Source organism: Sinocyclocheilus anshuiensis, unplaced genomic scaffold (genome assembly GCF_001515605.1).
Source record: "Sinocyclocheilus anshuiensis isolate Anshui unplaced genomic scaffold, SAMN03320099.WGS_v1.1 scaffold1144, whole genome shotgun sequence".
NCBI classification, from domain to species: domain Eukaryota; kingdom Metazoa; phylum Chordata; class Actinopteri; order Cypriniformes; family Cyprinidae; genus Sinocyclocheilus; species Sinocyclocheilus anshuiensis.
The window spans coordinates 30,790-53,959 of NW_015551101.1; the positions used below are offsets into that span (position 1 = coordinate 30,790).

General features: G+C 36.5%; 1 protein-coding gene across 3 annotated transcripts in view; it reads left to right on the forward strand.

Moving 5' to 3' along the window:
- Positions 1-4,791: 4,791 nt before the first annotated feature.
- The window catches only part of LOC107662762 (cell adhesion molecule 1-like), a 188,599-nt gene continuing 170,220 nt past the window's right edge, over positions 4,792-23,170 (forward strand). For all 3 annotated transcript variants that reach the window (XM_016452841.1, XM_016452842.1, XM_016452843.1), the window contains exon 1: positions 4,792-4,951. In XM_016452841.1, the coding sequence (XP_016308327.1) occupies positions 4,876-4,951 (76 nt within the window). In that variant the 5' untranslated portion in view covers positions 4,792-4,875. The remainder of the gene's footprint in view (positions 4,952-23,170) is intronic.

The window sequence follows — 23,170 nt, forward strand, 5'->3', positions numbered from 1 at the left end:
GTAGTAACAGTAGTAGTAGTAGTAGTAATGTAATAGAAATTATAAATGTATCTACCACTACCAAAGAGTTACAAATAAAACAATTACGGCTTATTTCTGCATTTCCAGCAAAATTATCTTCCCCCATTCACTGCATGGTTTCGTCCCGTCCTACGTAGCCTAGAGTCACACGTGAGGTTGTCATGGCAACCAGATACACTGCATGCGAATTATGGCTGTGCTTCTATTTTGCCACACTAAACTTAGAAATAAACACATTGAAAATAATACACAATAAACATGTCTGTCAAAAAGATCTCAAAGAAGGCCTTTATTAAGCAAATCAAGGAGTGAATTACTCATCCACTGTTTAAAAAAAAAATGCTTTAGCTGGGTTTCCACAGGCAGGGTCACAATTATCTACGGTGTATGAAGCTAAAGGTTTTTGGGTTAAGGTTCATAACGTAGAACATTTTTAACATTGTATGCTGTATGTGCATAAGTAGCTAGCAAAGAAAGAATACAGCCGTTAAGCTAATAGTCACATTTAGCTGAGTAAGATCATGATTGAGAACCTTGCCTTATACATGGAGGCATTGTTGTTTTAGAATAGAAAAGGGTCCTGTTCAAACTATTGGTATAAAATTAGAAGCACACAATTCCCTAGAATATCATTATTAGCAATAAACACATTGAAAATAATACACAATAAACATGTCTGTCAAGACGATCTCAAAGGAGGCTTTTATTAAGCAGATCAAGGAGTGAATTACTCATCCACTGTTTAAAAAAAAAATGCTTTAGCTGGGTTTCCACAGGCAGGGTCACAATTATCTACGGTGTATGAAGCTAAAGGTTTTTGGGTTAAGGTTCATAACGTAGAACATTTTTAACATTGTATGCTGTATGTGCATAAGTAGCTAGCAAAGAAAGAATACAGCCGTTAAGCTAATAGTCACATTTAGCTGAGTAAGATCATGATTGAGAACCTAAAGTAGTCAAACCTGTTCCTTAGAAGGGGGTGTCCCAATACGGTGTATGTTTGGTGCGGTAGGGGGCCCAACTTCATATTCTTTCATAGGGCCCAAAATTGCTAGCGGCGCACCTGCTCGGAGATGGCCTCTTTGGTGGTGTCTGGAAGAGCCAGAGGCTCTGGAACGATCGCCGTGACTGTATCGCAGAAGACGAGGGCATCAGAACAGGGAACGGTCCCCATTAACGTAATGAGGAGGCTAGTGATAGCCATAGTGACCGCAACCAGTGAGCAGGGTGAGCTTGAGATCCAATCAGCCTCCATGGCTGAGACGAGGGACTTAGAAGCACGGGAGACACTGACGGCCTCTTTGGCTGAGATGCAAAAGACCGGAGAACAGGGAATCAGGACGGCCACGTCAGCCGTCAGGGTATAGCCCCACCCCAAAATTTTCTTTCTGGAAATTATGGGTATGTGTGCAGTCCAAACACACATAATAGCCACTGCTGTTATAGTCAGAGTCAAGGTAATTTCGGTTTCAACAATCGCAGGTTCCGCAAGCACAGTGACCACTGAGCAGGACTCTGGGATGTGAACAGGAACTGTGCTGAGCTCTGGGATGAGAGCCAGCTCGTAACTGAGCTCTGGGGACGAAGCAAACTTGGGACTCTGATCAGGGGCTGGAGCCTGTACTGGACTCTGGTCAGGGGCTGGAGCCAATGTGTGGCCCAGACACACATACACATGCTAGTGCCATTATGGACAGTACAATGCTCTCCTGGCTGAGTTCTGGGGCTGGAGCGGACTCAGGGGCTGGAGCCGACACTGGAGCGGACTCTGGGTCTGGAGCCATGGAGGACAGTCTCCTTTTCCTCTTCCTCCTTTGGGCTGAGGTTTTAACAGTCTCAGGACTGGGCTGACACTCTGGAGTAAATTTGTGGGCTGGAGTGGACTCTGGAGCAGACTTACGGGCAGGAGTGGACTCTGGAGCGCATCCTGGAGCGGACTCTGGAGAGAGGATAAGGGCTGAAAACAGTCTTTTCCTCCTCATCCTCCTTTTTTGGGCTGAGGTTAAAGAAAAGGCTGATATTATCATAGGTCTGGAAAGTGAATCAGCCGGCAAGCTTGAGAGTGGAGCGGCCGGTGTTTCTGGGCTGAGGACAGAAAAGGGTCTTGGTACTGGAGACGGACGAAGGGAGGCGGCTTTGAGCGCTGACCGGAGAGATGTATATGCAGGATCTGCCACTTTGGGTCTCAGGTGCATCCCAGTGCTGTTGAATGGCCACCTACGGGCTCGGGGAGACACAGAAGGATAGGGGTGGCCGGAGCCATTGGCCAGGGGTGAGCTCAGTACTGGTTCCCAGTAGGGGCTGGACGAGAACGGCTCTTATCTTTTCTAACTTCCTCTACCTCAAAGTTAGAGCCATTTAAATACAGGATGAGACTAGGGCTGCACGATAAATCGCATGCGATATTTAACGCGCATCTTATCAGTAAAGCTGGTTCTGTAATCAGCGGTAAATCTCCATCACCTGCGGGCTTTCACATGATGAGACTGATTAACTCGACCAAAGAGAAATCACATATGGGAGAACTACAGCGAATGGTATTCTCGTCCAGTCCCAACTGAAAACAGGCGCATAGTAAGGCATCAGGCCAGTTCAACAGATAGGAAAACTCGATAAATTTCTCGACATACCTCTCCAAAGGCCGACCACCTTGCCACAGGCACCATAGCTGGTCCTCAGCCCATCTTGTTTATGGTACTGTATTCTGTCACGGATTGTGGCTGTAGACAAGCGTACGACACAGGAGTAATCCACCAAACAGTCTTTAATTCAAACAGAAGCTCAAGAGAAAAGACAACCACAAACACCTAAACACAAACTAATACAGGACAAAGGAACTTGGGAGAACACAGGGCTTAAATGAGCAAAGACAAATCAGATAATGAATAAACACAGGTGGAACCAAATGAACTAATCAAGGAACACAGGAAAACTAGGTCAAGGCAGGTAGAACAGAAAAATAAATGTGACACTACCATGTCCAGAAAACAAATGAGTGGCCAAAGAAAGTTGGTTTGGTTTTTGTTTACAGCTTACTTCTAATTATAAATACTGAAAGCCTGTGGAACAGTATAGGTTTTTACAATATTATCTTAAAATTAGGGAATAAATGATAAGGAATAGTTCAGCCAAAAATTTAAATTTACTGAAACTTTACTCACCCTCAGGTCATCCAAGATGTAGACCAGTTTGTTAATTCATCCGAACAAAGTAGTAGAAATGTAGCATTGCATCACTTGTTCACCAATGGAATTAAATGGGTGCCGTCAGAATGGGAGTCCAAACAGCTGATAAAAACATCACAATAATCCACAACCACACGACTCCAGTCCATCAATTAACATCCTGTGAAAATTGAGTGTTTACTATTGTCATTTTGCATTATTGACACACTATTTTCCTATTTAATTCACAGATACTATTTAACCTGAACTGAGCTGGATGATGACATCACTGAATTCAAGTTGCTTTGACACAATCTGTATGGTTAAAAGCGCTATATAAATAAAGGTGACTTGACTTGACTTGAAGCAAAAATATGCATGTTTGTAATAAACAAATCCACCATTAAGACATTTTAAACTTTAAACCATTTCAAATTTTCATTTTTAGGTGAACTATTCATTTAATTACTTCAATTTCCTTTGAGCCTTGTAGGATGAAGGTAAAATTGATTATGTTAGAGTGTAATAAATTAGCAAGTAGCCCTACTAAATAAATGAACGTGCTTAATGTGTAATTATTTTATGGAATCACCTGTGAAAATCAACTGTTCATGTTGCTATTACAGTTAACTGTAGTAATATATATGCAAAATGTAATGTAAACTGTCACCAAATTGTAGAGAAGACATTTCAAATAAATTTAGACTAACGGTCAGCTCCATCAAAGAAAGTGAAATGCAGGATGCTCAGGAGTTCATTTGCATTTTGCTAACTTAAGATGACTGACGGGTTAATGCAATGGAATGCAACAAAATGATTGCACTCATAAATCACTACAAATACTCATACACAGATGGATGAGTATTCTGTGTGATTTATGGGTGGGCAGCTGGACAACTGCAATGACATCGCTGTAATTTGCGGTCACTTATGTGCTTGTTTTTACTCTTCTTTTAAAAGCTTTCGATGTTTATTGTGTCTGGATCTATATTTCAAATATGTTTTGTCTTAATATGCCATAATGGTGAGGAGCTAATAAAACAACATTTTAAATATAACCTCTGATATCGGTTGTGTTGAGGCTGCTCTGCCTAGCTCATGAACATAGGGGACGCTGTTTGTGTTTGAAACACTGTGATGTGATAGAGAAAGGCTTAATGCACACACACACACACACCGCCCAAATGATTCATTTTGTTCAAATGAAAGCACAAAAATGTAAATATTGTAAATCCATTCTAAGCAAATTTGTTGGTATTTGTTTTTTATTAATGTTTTACTCACCTTGGAGTTATGAGCAAGATAGATAGATAGATAGTTTAAAAATGTATTAAAAGCTGATTAAGAACTTTATGTTAGCGTTCTGATAATCCTGTCAGGGTTTGTTTTGTTTTAGTGACCGCGACCGACTGACTGTACACCTTCACGTAAATCAAAAGAATATTAAGGGATAATTCAATAAAAGTAATATTTCGCGCAGTTTGAACGAAACAGACACTTTCTGTAATTGACAGGCGATATGTTAGCAGTAGAACTGCATAGCCTACTTTGTGCGCTCGCGCTCGTTTGTGTCTGCTTGCGTGCGTGCGTGCGTGCGTGCGTGTTTACTCCCTCCCGATTCTCCGCATCTCATGATCCTGCGAGCGTCTCTAGGTGATTTAGCGCCGCCAGTCTGAAGCAGGTGTTCAACATGGCGATCTCGGGACTCGGATCTCACTCTATTTCACTCTTTTTCTTCGTGATTTTCGCAACGTTTCTGCATAAAGGTAAGACAAGCGGAGTATGTATGAAAGCTTATGTTTAGTATCGAAGCGAGAGCAGTGTGTAAACAACATATGTGCGCTCGCAGTATATGCACTACTCTCAAAGCTCTCATAGTTTATCTGCAACTGTCTACATCGTAAAAGCTACCATGTGAGGAGTTCTTTGGCACGTTTGACTGCTCTGGATGGTGTTTTTGGTTGTTTAGCTGGAGAAAAGTACAGTAACGGTACCCTAGTGCTGCTGATGAGAGGGACGCAAGTCCGTATCTCACAACCAGAAGTCAGTATTACATGCTGGTGATCTGAAAGCGGTTACATGAATATAAAATAGTCCTTATGTATATTTAATGCACATGTTTAACGTAGATTTTAAACAAAGAACGCACGCATTGCAGAATAACAGCACAATTGCATTGACTTTATGGAGTGACATTAGCGCGCACTGTCTAATTCGTCTCGAAACATATACCGGTCATCTTTAGTTCTCTCTGAAATCTTATACTGGCATTGCCATTTTGTCGAGTGGTTTAGTGTGGTGTTGGTGTTCTTAAAAAGACTGTTTTCAGCTTCATTTGGTAGTTTTCTTGGCTTACATGGGAAACGCTCCTGTGTTGGAGCATGGTGTGAGAATCGCGTATGGCAAGCTGGTTTAACATTTTTAGCTTTTTGCTAGCTAAAATCTACTGTTATGTTATTAGTACTTATTTCAGTTAATACTAATAGAATTGCAACTGCTATTTTTTAGTGGCACAACTATTCATTGGATTCTAGACATCCCAGTTCTGACAAGTATAGATTTAATCATTATTGAGTTCTATCGGGATCTGTGCCCTCAGTGCCCTTACAAAAATTAACAATGGTTTTACTACAAATAAAACAAACAAACTAAAAAAAAAACAGAACCAAAGCCATGGTTAATTTGTTAGTTAAACGATGGTGACCACAAATTAATCATGGTTTTGCTACACTAACCATAGTTTAACCATGGTATTTGTAGTAAAACTGTGGTTATACAAATGATAATCAATACGTCAAAAATCCATAGTTACTAAACTTTTACTATAATAAAACCTTAGGTTAATTTTCACTAGGGTAGTTCAGATATCAACTATTTACAGTACTTCTGGCTAGTAGGATTAGTTGGTACAAGTGCTTGTTCCGGGTTTTACTAGTGCTTATTTCTTATTTAGAAAACTGGTATATCCAAAAGTTCTGGTACATCCAAAAAGTAGTTACCCAAAAGTTAGCAGTAGTTATCCAAAAGCTACTATCATCTATTCCAGTTTGACTAGCATTATTAGTAACTATTAGCATTATTAGATACTAGTATCTATTCACAAAACAATACTATATCCCAGTTGTTACTTGTAAAATTTCTTACCAAGTTAAAACTGCCTTTTCTACTTGTCAAGGTATAGTATAGTCCAATTAGTTAACTACTGAAACACACACTTTAGGAAAACTAGAATAGATACTAGCTAAAGTATTCCTATAGCTACTGTTTGAATAGCTGAAGGTAACATAAAGAATTATTAGTGCCTAATGAATAGTTAGTTGTAAAGTTGGTTGAAAGTGTAAATAGTAGGGGTGGGAATCGCAGGGTACCTCACGATACGATACGAATCACGATACATGACTCACGATACGATAATATCACAATACAGCGATTCTGCGATAATCGATATATTGCTAGACAATCCTGTAACGATACATCACGATATCTGTCTAACTATGAAAACAAAATGCCTGTGAAAAGGTTAAGTGCAAGTTTTCTCTCTTTATTAAGTCCAAACTGTTAGAAAACAGCACAAAAGTTCTGTAAAACAAATTTAACATGCTAAGTAAATTAATAATTTTATTCTTGGACTTATTAAAAGCTTACACTTTTCTTTGTGTGTAAACCAACACATTTAACTGCTTATCAACTTTATATATAGCCTATATATATAGAGAGAATGTAAGCAAGCACACACACTGCACAATTCTGCTCCGCATTACGGCACTGACGAGGTTTTGTTTCGTCGCCCATGCCATAGGTGCAGATTTATGTTTCTGCCAGTTGGTGCCCACTGCATAACGCACACTTGCAATATCTGAGAGAGAGGGAGAGCATTCAGTTTTGTTGACATAAAACTGGACGCGCCGGCGGCACTCTCTCACTCGTATAGTTAGTGAGGGAAATCCACCTGCGATCCGAGCGGAGAGGTTAGACTACTCATGGACTGATTATGTGCTCTGCAGTAATAACGTGATCGGTGCCTATGGTCCACGCTAATAGCTGTACCGGGGCAGTTTTTTAGTTCTCATTTCCATAAACATATATATAGCAGTAGAGCTAATACAGACTGGAAATCTGCTTATCCTTCGGTTCCTCGTGCTTCCCCATCTTCATAGAGAACGCGGTTCGTGGTTGCTCAGAGCGGTTTGGAAAGAAGGTGGAAATGGTGCGACCGCGATTTCCACGCATTTTTAGACGCTGGGAGCAGGGAAATCTATATAGAGCGCTTTATTGTAATAATTAAAATATCAATATTTGGCGCCATATATCGATTCTCATATCGCATGGAGAAGGACAATGATATATCGCCATTAGAATTGTGCCGGTATTCGGTAGTGCGATATATCACGGTAATGAATATGCACGATATTGTTATCGTGGGCACTTCTAAATACCGTGAATAATTTTATATTGCAAATTATTCAGAATTTTGAATGCATTTTAAGAATACTTTTCCCATCAACTGGTCAAAATGCACAACGCTGTATGCTGCCTGAAAGACTGCCTGAAAGACGCCTGCGCACTCTGACGTAAACAAGCACGGACGAGAAGCACATGGCGGAACATGTGAGAGATGCTCTGTATGAAGGCGCACGCCATATCGATATATTGTCCCACCCCTAGTAAATAGTAGTGGGAAATGAAGTTTAGCTATATCTGACCACAGGTAGTCCCAAGCAGTCATTATCGAGAAAATGATTAGTGGCAAAGGAACAAGCACTAGTGAAATTTTCATTACATTTATTAGATGCGTTTATCCTTAGTCACATACAGAGGAGGAGGAACATAGCAATTCATCGAAGAGCCAATAATATTCATAATACACAATGCCAGGTTTATTAAATAGATTAGGAAGCAGGAAAAGTATAAATGCAAAAACTGAAAAAGACACTGTCACTGTTGAATTACTTGCTAGTAATAATAGAAAATACTATTCTACACTAGTAGACTATATTAGTAACAAAAATATACGCTAGTTAGCTTTAAGGAATAAAGGTTCAAATGGCTTGCCGCAATAGCTCTTTCTGCCTCCCATCCATCAACAGGTTTTCCGCAATATATTGGCTTTTTATTCTGTGTTCTGGGAATGAGATTGCAGTATTCTGTTAGAATTTAGTTATTTTTTATAGTCTTGTTATAATTTTTTTTTTTGAGTGATTATTTTGTGTGTTACCCAATTTATTCACTGCTAAAACCCCCTTTGTAATAGACGTTTGTGGATGGCGCTGCCTGTATTAACAACAGAGGCTTTTCTGTGTGTGAATTATGTTTTTGTCTGAGGCAAGAGGTATATATAGGTTTTCCTTTAGGAGACTTCAAAGCCACTTGTCTTCCTGTAAGTGCTCTTGAATCCTCATATAACCACCTAGAATATTGTGTAATGGAAGACATGCTATTTTCTGACTGGATTTTTCTCATCCATCCATCCATTCTATATATACTTACAGGTAGTTGAAAGATTAAATACTTTGGGGAAGATGATTTGTCCTGCGTTGTAGCATGTTAAAATCCATCTAAACAGCATGTTTTTGTGACTACTTGCAGCTGATTTGAGCATGTTTATTGAGCGTCAACTATATATATATATATATTTATTTATTTATTTATTTACTTTCATATATATTTATATATACAGCTTTTAATCCTGATGAAAAAAGCTCATGGTCTTGCTCTGCATCATCTCCCCAACACATAAATTCTAGAAAGCAGCAAGTCATCGTTGTTCAACAGGCAGACTGCAGTTAACAGCGTAAGCTGACAGGAGAACTGCATTGGCTTGAGAGGGAATATATATTCTCTTAGAAAAAATAATAGAGATAATAACAATTCTGATATGGGACAATTCTCACTGGCAAACAATACTTTTGTAATGAGATGGTATATTCATGTAAATTGCTTCATGCCAAGGGTAATTTTCAGTCTGCGTGACTCACAGGTAGAGTTTCCATCAGTGCGAGGAGCTCGAGTAGTAAATATTAGAAACACACTGCAGCTTTTGCATAATTCACGATGCCCCGTGATGAATGTTATGGAAGATGAATGGTCTGACACTCCCCACAACAATCAGCACTAATTTAAACCCCTCTAAAATCAAACGAGAAACCTTGTAAAACATACCCGCAGAGAAAAGACTAATGCTCATATATGACACTTGCTCATATATGACAGAGGAGCTGCATTGAAAGTCATTTGCTGGGAAATGTCTGCACTCTTCTGCCGAGATTATCATGTATTTGTTTCTCCTGAATACCAGCAAACTGTTGATTGGCAGTGAATTAAAACGTTTTACCCTTGGTGCATTATCTTTCTAAGATCGTTTGTTGGAATAATTTTCTTTTCTATTTAAAGCGAAAAATTTATAGCTCATTAGATTTACATTATCCCTGCTCAATAAGCCTTGTGCTGATTGCTAAATAATGCACAGCACTACATTATGCTCCTACCAGATGCTAAAGTTGCCAAGATGGAAATGTGAGACAACTTTGCGTAGAAGTGAAGATGATGATGATATGCCATGAGAAAATGATGTTGCCCAGCACAATTATGAGATTTTTTTTATCTATTTTTTTTTTTTGCAATGTCATTAAGGAACTTGAATCAGAATAACCGCATCTCGCATCAAAGGAGTCTTTTTAAGATGAAGTTCAAAGCAGGCTTTAAAGTTATATAATTTTGAAAGCTCAACAATTCTGCTTCATTTTGTGTTTGTGTATTTCAGCAAATAGGCCGACCATATTTGAATACGAGTCCGCAATCTGTTAGTTGACTCCATTGAGGTTATTACATATTGCTCATCCACTTATGTAACTGCACAACAGAAGCCTCTCTAGTGAGTCAACACACAAGTACAGGGGCTGATGTGAAGCACTACGAAGACCTCTCCTGTCTTAGTTTTCTGTTTATACCTCTGTATTACTAAACATCAGAGCTGAAGTATCCTCTTGTCGGTGCTAGACTGGGAGGAAAATGATGCCTGAAGCCGATAGACTATCACTTCTGTAGGACAGATACCAGTTGAGCGCTATGCAGCAGCACACAGTCAATTAGTGGTAACAGATTGAAGGAAGCCCCAGTGGAGAGAGAATGCTTCATTCATGACACTGCTGGAGTAATGAGAGTGGAATATGATGAGGGGAGGGTGTTCCTGTCTTCTGTGATAAATATTGTCATTGTTCTCCTTCTGCCCTGTCTTTCATGGACCGAGCTCATTGTCTGTCCTAGTTGGCAGAATTGTTTTGGCACTGACCATGAAAAAAAATCAAATTATGTTGTTTTTCAGGGCGCAAAGTGCACCGCTTGCTTGGTTTACCAACCTCTGAAGAGCTGCAGAAACCTTTGTAGCGTTGCGACGCTGCTGACACGATTGACCGGTTTTAAACTGTGCTTGTCATATTGGGAGGGATTTTGAATTATGCCACCTTTCAAATGTCACTGTTTTGTTTCCAAAGTCTTTATTGTCGGAATTTTATATTTTTTACATTTAAATATACTATTTTATATGCACGCGCATGGACACACACACACACACACACACACACACACACACACACACCAAACTGTGGCATCGGAAAGGTATGCGCCAGGCATTGAAACCAGCATACAATTTTGGCTTTCGCTTCTACGGTGGCTCTGAATTGTCAAAACACCTCTGAAAATGCTTGCTACGGATGCGAAAAATGCAGAAAATCGAATCCGATCCGAATTTCTTAATGACGGACAAAAGTTTCAGAGGCAGTGTGTAAATTTGATTGACACAACGTGGGGTTGTATTTATTTTTTAACATGCAAAAATCTTGAGTGAAAATTTCGGACTCAGTGTGCAAAGACCTTAATGATCCTCGGAGGAATTATTATATAATTTTTTTATCATGCTTTACAAAAATTATATAATATATGATATATAAATAATATATAAAATATATAATAATAAATAATATATTGTAAATAATATATAAATTTCTATGGACACTAAAACAGTCATAATATGATGTCATATTCTGCAGCATCTTTTTGAAAAACATAATTCGGCATAATTCTGACTACCTCCATATGTGATTTCATATGTGATGAATAAAAAAATGCAATAAAAATATCAAAAACCGAATCACTCCAAGGCACTTGAAATTATAGTGAAAAAAACTACATGGCTTTACATAAAAAATGTAAGGTGTTGCTTTTAATGTAAAGCCATGTGAATAAAGGCTTTACAATTTTTTGACTATAATTTCGAGTGCCTTGGAGTGATTAGTTTTATGATGAATTTAGAAATCCCGCATCCAAAGAGAACCAATTTATGGACTGTATACCCCAACAGCATTTTTTTTTGCATATTTTTGATGTATGCAATAAAAATATATCTTCAAAAACATGTCTACCATGATAACCTATAATAAAGATTTATTGTCATATATATTTATATTTATGTCATACAAGGTAATAAAATAAGTGAAAATACTTTTTAAAATGTATAATATTTTAAACTTTTGAATGTGAGTGACAGAGCATATGTCTCTAAAATTTTGTATTTTCAGTGAAACAGAATTATGAAAATGTCTATTCTGGTGTCACCTTTGCCTTGTGCATTGGGGACCAGGACCAAGTCCAAACCTATTCGAGTTCACCCCTGTTTTAATACCAAATTTAGAATTTTTATGAATTCATATGCCTTAGTTCTTTTAGCACTTTTTGTCCGCTGAAACAACTTTATCACAAGCATGAAACTTTCCAACCCTTTCTTTTCAACCACCATATGTTTACAATCCATAATGGATAAAATCACATCAATTTTGTTCACCCTTTTCTTTTTCTCAATGAGTATCTTGTTTCCCTTGGGGAAAAATGTCACATACTGGAAGCAAAAAAGGTTGTGATTCATGCTGACCTCAAATAATAACAGTACAAATAATTTGTGCTCCATCCTTGCACTCCTTGTTCCCAAAAACCCATAAAAACAGATTCCAGTTTCTTCCTATCATGCGCCGATAGGTATGTTTAGAGTCTGTTTACAGCTTGTGTTTACGATAGACTCTAGAAACATATTTTTATACAGTACGTGCGTCGTGATGACCTACTTCATCTCACCATGCTTTGAGAGTTGTCGTGAAAAATGTTCAGAAACATATGAATGGTGACATGCCCCCAAAGCTCAACGAGATGTGACCCACTTACAAACAGAGCTGCTGATGGAACCTATAAGGTCTCAGAATCATCTCCAGAGACCCCTGCGTTTACTCACTCCCTGTTTTTGTTTCGTTCTCACGAATGCTAGAGAATGTGGCTTCTCTTCCTCCGTTTCCCTTTAAGCAAAAATTAATCGCAGTCTCAGCATTTTTAATATTTAAACTGGTGAGGTGCCAGCTAGTTAGAAACCACAGTGACATCGTGAATGCGGTCGCGACTGCTGATCGCATCACCATCGATCAGTCGAGACGTAGAGTGGGACTCCAGCTGTCTGAGTAAGAGAGAGTGACCAATCAATAGAACGTACAGATGGCGGCTCAGAGGGGAGGTGCTATTCAATTGAGCTGCTAAATACTTAAGAATGTCAGGACGCTGGATACTCGCAGTGGTTGATCTCATCACCTCGAGCAAAACGAGGTTCTGGGACAGCAACATCTGTCTGCACAGTCATGCTCGCATCCGCTTGTGCTAAATTGGGATCATTGCTGGAAAATGAGCGCCATTGATTTGGGCTGTTAACAGTGGTGCGTGTCATTTTTTTGGGTGGTAAAATCGAAATATGCCTGTTTAATACACATAGACAACTACAAGTGAGCCAATTGTTAAACCCCCCTGATAAATTCCAGCACTGTGGCTTTGTGATGCTTTCAAAACATGGCTTTGTTTGTTTATGTAATCTGTCACAACAACAGTGGCTCAACTAATGGTGTGAGTTTGAGGGCGGGGCTATCTGTTTGGTGACCAATGGAAGACTGGAGTGTGTTCAGGAATTATTTTTGCAATTCTGTTTGGTGTTGCTTGCAGTGTTATTTTAGTATTATTTATACTATTATAGTTTTTTATTAATATTTTTTAAAAATATGTTGATAACAGAAGCTCATAACAAAATGACTGAAAATTTAAATATAAAAAAATCATTGATTGAAAATAAAAGCAATTACAAATATTATTTTTATATTAACATGTTTAATTAATATTTTGAATTTCTTTTCTTTTCTTTATTTCTTTATATTTTATTTAATTTTTTAGTAATTTTTTTTTTTGTTAGTAATTTTATTTATTTATTTTAAGTATATTACTGTTAGCTTTCATTTACTATTTCAGTTGTAGTTTTTATTTATTGCCATTTAGTTATTTTAGTGCTTTTATTTAAACTTAAAATACTTTGACACAGTCATCAAAGTATTAGATAACATAACAAAATATTAGATAACAGATAACAGATCACCTTTAATTTTCATGTAGAAACATTAATTTTCTCTAAAGCTGCTTTGAAATGCTTTGAAATTGAGTTGAATTGATTTAAATTTATTTCAGGGAGTTGCCAAGGCAGTTTAAAATCAGTTTAAGTTTTTCGTCTAATATTTATATTTTTACTTCAGCTTGATTTTGATTAATAAAAATGTTTGTTATAGTTTTAGTTTTAGTTAACAATAATAACCCTGGTTGCTAGAGCATTGTTTATTTTTAGTTTTAGTTTCATATTTTTCTTTTGTTTTATTGTAATTTTTAAAAAACTTTTTACATATTGATGTAGACACGTATCAACACTTAAGTCTTTGTTTTGAAGATCTAAGCTCTCTTTTTTTTTTTGCCAAGAAGCCTCAGTGGTGCATAAAAACAAAGGTTTTAAAAGGTTTAACTTTGCTCAAAAGCTCTGAGCTTTCTTTATCCTATTGAGACACGCTATCTTAATTACTGTTGTACAATAGAACTTTAATTTATCATTTGTCACTGTTGAATCAGGACAATGCACCCTGAGCAATCATATTAATTCAGCCGAATCAGCCATCTATTGATCGCCGGTCCAGTGGGAGAAAGGTGTCCGTGTAATGAAGCCCGCTTTGTGGTTGATTGAGGAAAGGCACAGTATCAAATGTGTCAGACTGAATCTCCATATCGGTCCTCAGAATAGCATGATGGTTTTTTTTTTCTCCTTCAATCAGCTTTTCCTGATGCACAGGCGTTTGTTAGGAACGACGTGTTATTAATGTCACCTCAAAGCATTAAGAGCAAAGCTGAAACCTTGCGCTTGCGGTAGCTATTAAAGCTCGTATATGAGGTGAAAGCCTGTTTCATCCATTTAAACAGATGTTAACATGATGTAGCATGTCTCTGTGAAGGTCTCTGAACAATATTCTAGCTCTTTTCACAGGGGCGGGTTGGAAGGTGTTGTAGATCAATGGTTCTCAGATGATTTCACTTCATAAACCAGATTTTTACATTATATAAATTATTCAGTGCAGTAGCAAAATGGTTTATCATACATAAATGCCCTTAAACTAAATGAAATTAATTAAAATTAATTAATTAGCCTTACCTTTATAGGCATAATAATATGCAAAATTATGACCACGACATGGTGTGAATCTGAGTCATTATAGTTAACTAAAACTAAAACAACAATAAAATAAACATTAACTATATAATAATATATATATATATTACATATACGAAAAGTGTCAGAAACACTGAATACATAAACTAAATACTAAATATTAAAACTTTAATTAAAACTAAAATATAAAAATAAAAACATTCAAAATATTAATAAAATCAATAGAAGTAGCTCAGTGATGCTAAAGTAACACTGTTGTGAATTTGAAAATGTACCTTTTTATTTTTATTTCTTATTTTTTATAAAAAGTATTGCTTTGTTGTGAACAAAAGCTTTTTCTCATCTTTATTTAAAAAAAAAAAGTATTATTATTATTTTTCCCTGGTGTACATGACCCTCAGAATGCACCTCATTAGTTTAAAACCGTTGTTGTTGATCACAGCAGTAAAGCCTTTCCCTCATTTTAATGATGATGATAATAACAAATAATGAAAAATATGACACCGTCAGTTAAATAAATCAAGTTTACATTCATATTTTTCCCTTCTGATGAAAGTCTGTGATGGTTTCAGAGAGTCAGATGGGATTAAGAAGATAAACATCAAGATCTGAGCCATCATGTGTTGGTTTTGGCTCAAAATCTCTTTTTCTTTTTTTGTATTTATAGTAGTTTACATCTGTACAATAGGAATGTGATCCCTCTCCTCTACACATCAGCTGACAAGTTCTTTTCTCATCTGGAGCTGTGATCACTTCACACAATAGCACCATTTGATTTTAGCATAACAAGGCCATTGATTTGTGTGATACATTTGTGTAATACAAGGACAGGGATGTTATACAGTAATGCAGGTTTTCAGCAACAGCACAATTTGAGTTAATTTGTGGTTTGGCTTTCAAATGTAGTCATCTTTGTGCAACATTTTCTTGGTGGCTTGTAGCTTAGCTTGACTGTAGTTGAAGTGCCTTGAATTATGATTCGTTTGTAGGTTTATAAGCGTCAGTTTCAGAGTAGCTTCCCCATCTGCTGTTTACATATAGGTGTCATAAACGTGGAGCTGCAGTGATAGATATGTAACTGGATGACAAGCTTGAGAAATATCAGGAACTAAAGGAGAAGCTAGAAAGAAAGTGACAAGCCAGAGCCCAAGTAGATCCACTGCTGATATGGGCTCTTGGCGCTGTGCTGGAAAATGGTTTTAACAGAAACCGGGACAAACTCGATATCTCAGTCCAGGAGAGTGCAATCCTAAGAACATCTCAGATACAGAATCCACTTAGTAGGATTGAGGGAAAAAGGCTTGTGAAAGGAGGTTTTCTGGATTGTGTATTTTTTGTAGCATACACCTTTATATAATTATATAGAGGCTCTGTTGAATTCCTGATTGTGATTTGATAGCATGTTAGTAATTTTAGCATGCGAGTAATTTTCTGTAAATGCATTTTCTGGCTGTGCCAGAGAGCAGGACAACTTACAGTGCATTTATAGTGCAGAATTCATTTAAAATAGAAATCTTTTGTAACAATATACACTGCTTTTTTCTTTCTTTTATTCAGCAAGGTTATGTTAAATTGATAAAAAGTGATAGTAAAGACTCATATTGTTACAAGAGATTTCTGTTTAACCTTTTATTCATCAAAGAATCCTAGTATCACAAGTTTCAAATAAATATTAAGCAGCACAACAGCTTCTGTTTAATAAATCAGCATTTTAGACTGATTTCTAAAAGGTCGTGTGACACTGAAGACTGGAGTAATGGCTGATAAAAATTCAGCTTTGCCACCACAGGAATAAATTCTATTTTGAAGTATACACTACATAACAAAAATACTGGGTTAAATATGGACAAACCCAGCGACTGGGTGGTTTTCAACCAACGGTTGGGTTAAATATTTAACCCAGCCTTCTGGGTAGTAACCCAACTGCTGGGTCAAAAACAACCCAATCGCTGGGTTTGTCCATATTTTACCCAGCACTGGGTTGTATTTAACCCAGCATTTTTTAGAGTGTATTAAAGTAGAAAACTGTTATTTTGAATTGTAATAATATTTCACAATATTACTGCTTTTACTGCATTTTTGATCAAATAAACTAAGCCTTGATGAACACGAGATGCTTTCAAACATTTTAAATGTTAGTGTATATGTATGTGTGTGCCATTTTCTGAGAAAAATATATAATATAATATAATATAATATAATATAATATAATATAATATAATATAATATAATATAATATAATATAATATAATATAATATAATATAATATAATATAATATAATATAATATAATATAATATTAATATAATATAATATAATATAATATAATATAATATAATATAATGAATGATTATAATAAATTTATTTCGAAAAACTACCATGAAACTGTTTAAATTTCTCCAATACATAAAATTATTATTTAATTTAAAAATGTTTTTAATAAAGCATGAAGATTTCAGCTGTTGGGCAGAAGTAATATTATCTGAGGCTGTTTCTGAGCTAGATACTTAATTTGTGGAATATGGAAGTACTTCTACAAACCTGAAAATTCTTATATATAAATATGTATTTATGGTAACTGTGGTGCAAGTGGAATAATTGTCTCTGGACTGTTAAGCATTACCATTTTGAGTGAGAAGTAAATTTTCAATAATTCAGAAGTCTGTCATCAATTATTTCTAACATATGAAACACAGAAACTTGTAGAAGTAGGTTTTTTTCCCCCCTAATTAATTTTAATTAAGCAAAGATTGCTACGTTATGAATTGTTGATGTTGCTTAATGATACATAAATATTTGCTGAAGGCATAAAGGTCTGTGTTGGGATAGAAACACCCTGGAGACGATGCTTGAGGTGAATAAAGCAGTAAAACTACATTAAAGTGAAAGCATCATGAAGTATTCTTTGGGAGTGAGGGACAACATTTATCCATTTGGCATTTCATTCAAAATGAGTAATAACTAAGTGTGTTGCATTGAGAACTGCAAATGAGTCATGCCACATTAACGTTACATTAGGCAACAAGTGTGACGCAGATGCTCGAGAGCACTGACTGGCCTTTGTGAAGCAATGGTTAATTTCTCCTGACAGGGAAGAGGTTATCTTAGCCTCAGTAATTGGTTTGCTGCCATGGAAGTTGGATTATTTGTAAAACCTCATTCAGCCTCTCACATTTTATCAGTCGTGTGGCACAGACAGAAAAACTGTTGTCGGAAAAAAAAGGGAATGTTATATAAGACGTACTGGAAGTTTGAATATAAGGTTTTACAAACTCAGTGTTTTTATTTGATTAATTTTGTGAATTATTTAATGAAGTTTTGTTCAAATGTATCTTATGATCATCGCTTGATAGTAAGTAAATCCTCTTATTTCCAGTGTCATTGGGGTGTTAAGTTAGTTTAAATGTGTATTTTTCAACAGCTCCTCATATTTGTTTGCTCATCGCATCTCGGCAGAAGCACATTTATCTTTTCTGCAAACCAAAAATTGCAACTGTCTGACCATGAAGAGTTCGATAATTAAAGTTCAATGCACATGGTCATCCAATAACTGGTAATTAAATCATTTGATGAGATTTGCCAGCCGTCACAGCTTAAGCATATTTGTTTATTGATGGTCGAACAAGTTATTTGACAGAGATAATTAACTGGATGAATTTTAGATAGTCTGGTATGAACATTAAAAACCTAGTTCAGGTGGGAGCAAATGGCTGTTAGAATGAATCATTTTAAGATCCCAGAATAAAACAGTTATCTGCACTGATTTAATTTTGAAATCATCTGTAAAATCATTTTTATTTTATTTTATTTTATTTATTTTTTTTACTATTAAGCCCATGTTTTAAATCAGTATCAGTTAGCATTGAAAAAAATATCACTAAAGGTATATATAGTTTGGTATAAAAAGGTTAATGCAATTGTCAACTTTATGACACACACACACACACACACACAAATCATTATCAGGGGTTTATTAATTTTAGATAAATATTTTTGAGGGTCCTTTAATATAACTATTTTATTTTATTTTATTTTATTTTATTTTATTTACTATAAAGCCAATGTCTTAAATCAGTATCAGTCAGTTTTTTTTTTTTTTTTTTTTTTTGTACATTGACATCAAAGTAATAAGTGGCATTCCGTTTGATATAAAAAGGTTACTGCAATTGTCATCAGTGTGATATGATTTATTCATAATCAGGGGTCTCTACATTGGCTTGCACAAAGCTCAAAATCTTCCACATAAAGTTTAATGCACACGCTGGACCTTTGGCTCGTTCTTTATCGGCCTAAATTGGTTAGTTAGTGTAGCTATTATTATGATGAATGACATGTTTTAGGTGGCATGGGATTTCTGTGGTGCAAGGTATTCCTTGTTCAGTTATTATGTATAATTATGCATGATGGTTCCAGAGACACAGGGGGACATCAGCTGCAGACAAAATGTATGTTTGTTTTTGTCTCCTGCTATTTGTCTTGTGCGAGTCAGTCACCTTCCATTATTCATTATCTCTCTTAACTGACATCAGTTCAATCTCTCCCAGTGAAACATCTCTGTCCTTTTGATCGCTTCGTGCGTCGCCGTTCGGGTGCTATCAGAGTTTTACAGTGGTCTAATTATGGTGCATTAAGCCATCACAGTGACATATCAGCTTGTCACCGTATGCAAAGTGGTGTGACGGCACCGTTCATTGTTTCTTTTAATAGTTGTCCGAAAAGGCTTGCGAGAGGGCTTGTGTTCTTTCGCAGATGTAATTAGAGCCAGAATTTATGGGACCAATCAGGCTTTCAGTCAAGCACGGCCTATTTGAAGGTGACATCAGGATGTATTGTTCTATGATGTAAACATCCTGTCAGAAGCGAGCCGCTTGCCGGCGGGCTGTCACAACCCTTTTAGAGAGGCTTGTCTCCCTGACCCTTTTAAATCATTATCAGTCCCGCTGGTTGGGTTACATGACGTATAAAGTATACATCACACCTAGGCCCCTCACAGTGACTTAGAGTCTGCCAAGTCTGGGAGGGTGGGGTAAGCTGTGCAACTTTTTGCTTAACTTGTCCTCCAGGCAGGGAGAAACTAGTGGTTAAACAAATAGCAATAAAAATTGGGGACATAGGGGAATGTGGTTTCATGTCAAGGGACATTTGTGGGGAATAGCCTATATGAACATTTAAATTATGAATACAAATATAAATGAGGAATAAATATGTTTATTAGTGTGCTGTGACAAAATTGTTTTGCTCATATTATGCACATTTTCATAAGCCAACAGGAAATGGTTACATTTTCAGAATATTTGAATGCAGTAAAACAATTTTCAACATTTTTAGTGGTATTTATAATTATATTAGTAGTAGTATTTCCTGTATTCATTCATGGCTTATTCTAAATGTCTGGTTTTTAATTCATGACATCATTTGAAAGTGAGAACATTTTTGGTAAAATATATATTTTTTAAGCAATGATATATTAAAGTGATTGTAAAGACATTTATAATAAAAATGATTTTGTTAGTTTTAACTGTATAAATATAAAATATTAAGCAGCACAACTTTACCATCACAGGAATAAATTACATTTTAAAATAGAAAATAGTCACCTCATAGCAGATCTATACAGGTGGAGCTGGGGAAGGTAGAGGGTTTCTGAAACGCACTGCAACTGCCACAGCAAGCACTAGCTGAGTCTGAATATTTGAATGTTGAACAGCAAGCTCATTGGCTGCTGATACAAAAACAAACCAATCAGCTGTGCCATGTGAATAATGATGTCATTATGTCAGAGTGACATGAACCTGCACCATCTATATATATATATATATATATATATATACTGTATATAGGTGTACTGTATACATATAAACCTAAATGCATTTGTGTAGCTTTATCTGCCATGTTTTTAGTGTAAAATCTGCTTATAACTTTGCTAAATCAAAGGGCGACACATCTTACCCCACTCTCCCTATATTTCTCAATGATACAAATGAGATGCTTATTGTTGTAATGTTCTGTGTTCGTTTGAAGGGACGGCAAAGTAGGTTCACGGAACTGCATAATGATGCTCGAGCGGCTGATCTCTCCTTTCATGTGTGCTTTGTATTTTCAGGTCGACCTTTTCTGGACAAATCTTATGGGTCCCTCGCAAATTATTCCACGCCAGCCTTTCTTTGTGACCCCTGTGTCTTTAGCCGTGTTGTTTCTCCGACAGCTCGTGGGCACAAAAAGACAGATAAAAACAGCTAAAATCACATTCAAAATCCTGGGTGGCTCATGATGAATATGTTTAAACTTTATTTTTTTCCCCCACAGTGTTTTCGCTTTCTTTACCCTGCCATGTTTGCTTGTGTTTCGAAGAAACAGAATCATTCATGAAGCTGCGTTAAGCTCTTCTCTGAATTCTTGGAGGGCTGTGTGAAATATTCACTAGTGGGATGTACATATATTTCACAAACATCTTATTTTACAGGGCTTTGTTGTTCAAGCATCCCTCTGCCGCTTAAAGATCGTTTGACTCTTGGCTTTATGGATTGTCAAATAAAGCCCATGCCCCGGCCTGACTTCCTTTTGTGGAAAGAGCCCATTATGAGCTAAAACGATGGAGCTGTCCTTTAAGGTGGGAGCGCATCTCCCCAGGTGAACCAACCGTAGCTCTGCCAGATATTTTCCTATCTGCAAGGACATAGAAGGATAAATTACATCCACAGAACCTAAGCGCTCTCCAAAGCTTTCATTTGCACCTGCAATTAATCAGCCATCACTAGAGAGCTCCTTAATGTCAGGCCAAGGATCTTATTAGGGATGTCCTTTATGAGCCTTAATGAGACTTATGTCTTCCTTGAGTATTTCATTTTACTAACATTGGTTGCCTGTTTAAACTGTGGGTTGAGGGAAATATCTACACAGCACAGGCCGGCACTCATAAAGACCTCAGGCTCTTAATGGTCTTCCTGTGGTCAGATGTTCATTTGATCTATTTTGAATAAACACAATGATTTGATTTCTTTTCCCTCACAAAACTGCAAATGTTTGGCAGCAGCAAAATGTAAAACACCATAAAATGGAGCTCTTGACTGGCACCACTTTTGCTTTCGTAAACAAGTACAACTTTTGAAAAATGCGTGCAATGTTTATTTCACTTTAGATTTGATTTGTTTCCAATTTTCATATATTTTAAGATTGAAAATCGTGATGTAGACATGGTAAAATGTTTCCAAGACATATAACAAAATGAAAGTAGCTGAAATCTGGTAGTTTTGATAAAAAGCCACCCCTGGGACATAAAAGTGCCCGAAGTTGAAGAAACTCCCACATATTTGGCTTTCTGTCCGCAATAGACAGTGCCTGAGCTTGAAACTCTGAACAAATTGTCCCCTCAGGATCTTAGTATGGAAAGAAAAGGAAAATATGGGGTGGAGGAGAAATGCTGCAGGAACCACTGAAAGAAGTCAAAGTTTAGGCTAGATTTTCTTTTGCAACACAATAGGTGAGATTATATGTACATATATGCCCACACATACCCTTTTCCAACAATGACTGTATGATTTGAAATCCATCTTTTTACACTGAGGACAACTGAGGGACTTATATGCAGCTGTTACAAAAAGTTCAAGAGCTCACTGATGCTCCAGAAGGACACACAATGCATTAAGAGCCTGGAGGTGAAAACTTTTTTAATTTGAAGAAACATGTGTCTTCTGTTGATTTTGAAGGGAAGTACTAAATGAAAAAAAAAAAGATATTTAGGCAAAATAAGATAAATGTACACATCTTCATTTTGTTCAAAAGTTTACACCCCTGGCTCTCAATGCATCGTTTTTTCCTTCTGGAGCATCAGTGAGCGTTTGAACTTTTAGTTGCATGTAAGTCCCTCAGTTGTCCTCAGTGTGAAAAGATGGATTTCAAAATCACACAATCATTGTTGGATGCAAATATGTACGCAAAAAATGTTGGAAAACATGCTGGAAAGAATTTGTTGCACCTGAAGGATTTTTCTGAAGAACAGCAGGCAGTTTAACTATTCAGGACAAACCAGGGACTCATGAACAACTATCACTAAACAAACAAACAAAAAAATACAGGTAACAACACAGTATTAATAATCAAGTGTATGCAAACTTTTGATGGGGTCATTTGTATAAATGTAACTATTATTTTCTCTTGTGGACTATATGTCTTTTATGTGAAATATCTAATATCAGTACTAAATAAAAAATAACATGCATTTTGCATGATCCCTCTTATTTTGGTAAAATAGTTAACATTTTGTAGATACTGCAAAATGTATGTAAAATCTAGACCAAAAATGTATAATAGATACAATTGGACAATAAAAATGTATTTTAACTATATTGCATGTACATTTAAAATATATTTTCTCTGATATTTTGGCCTTTTTTATGGAAGTAACTAAAACTTGTCGCATATATATA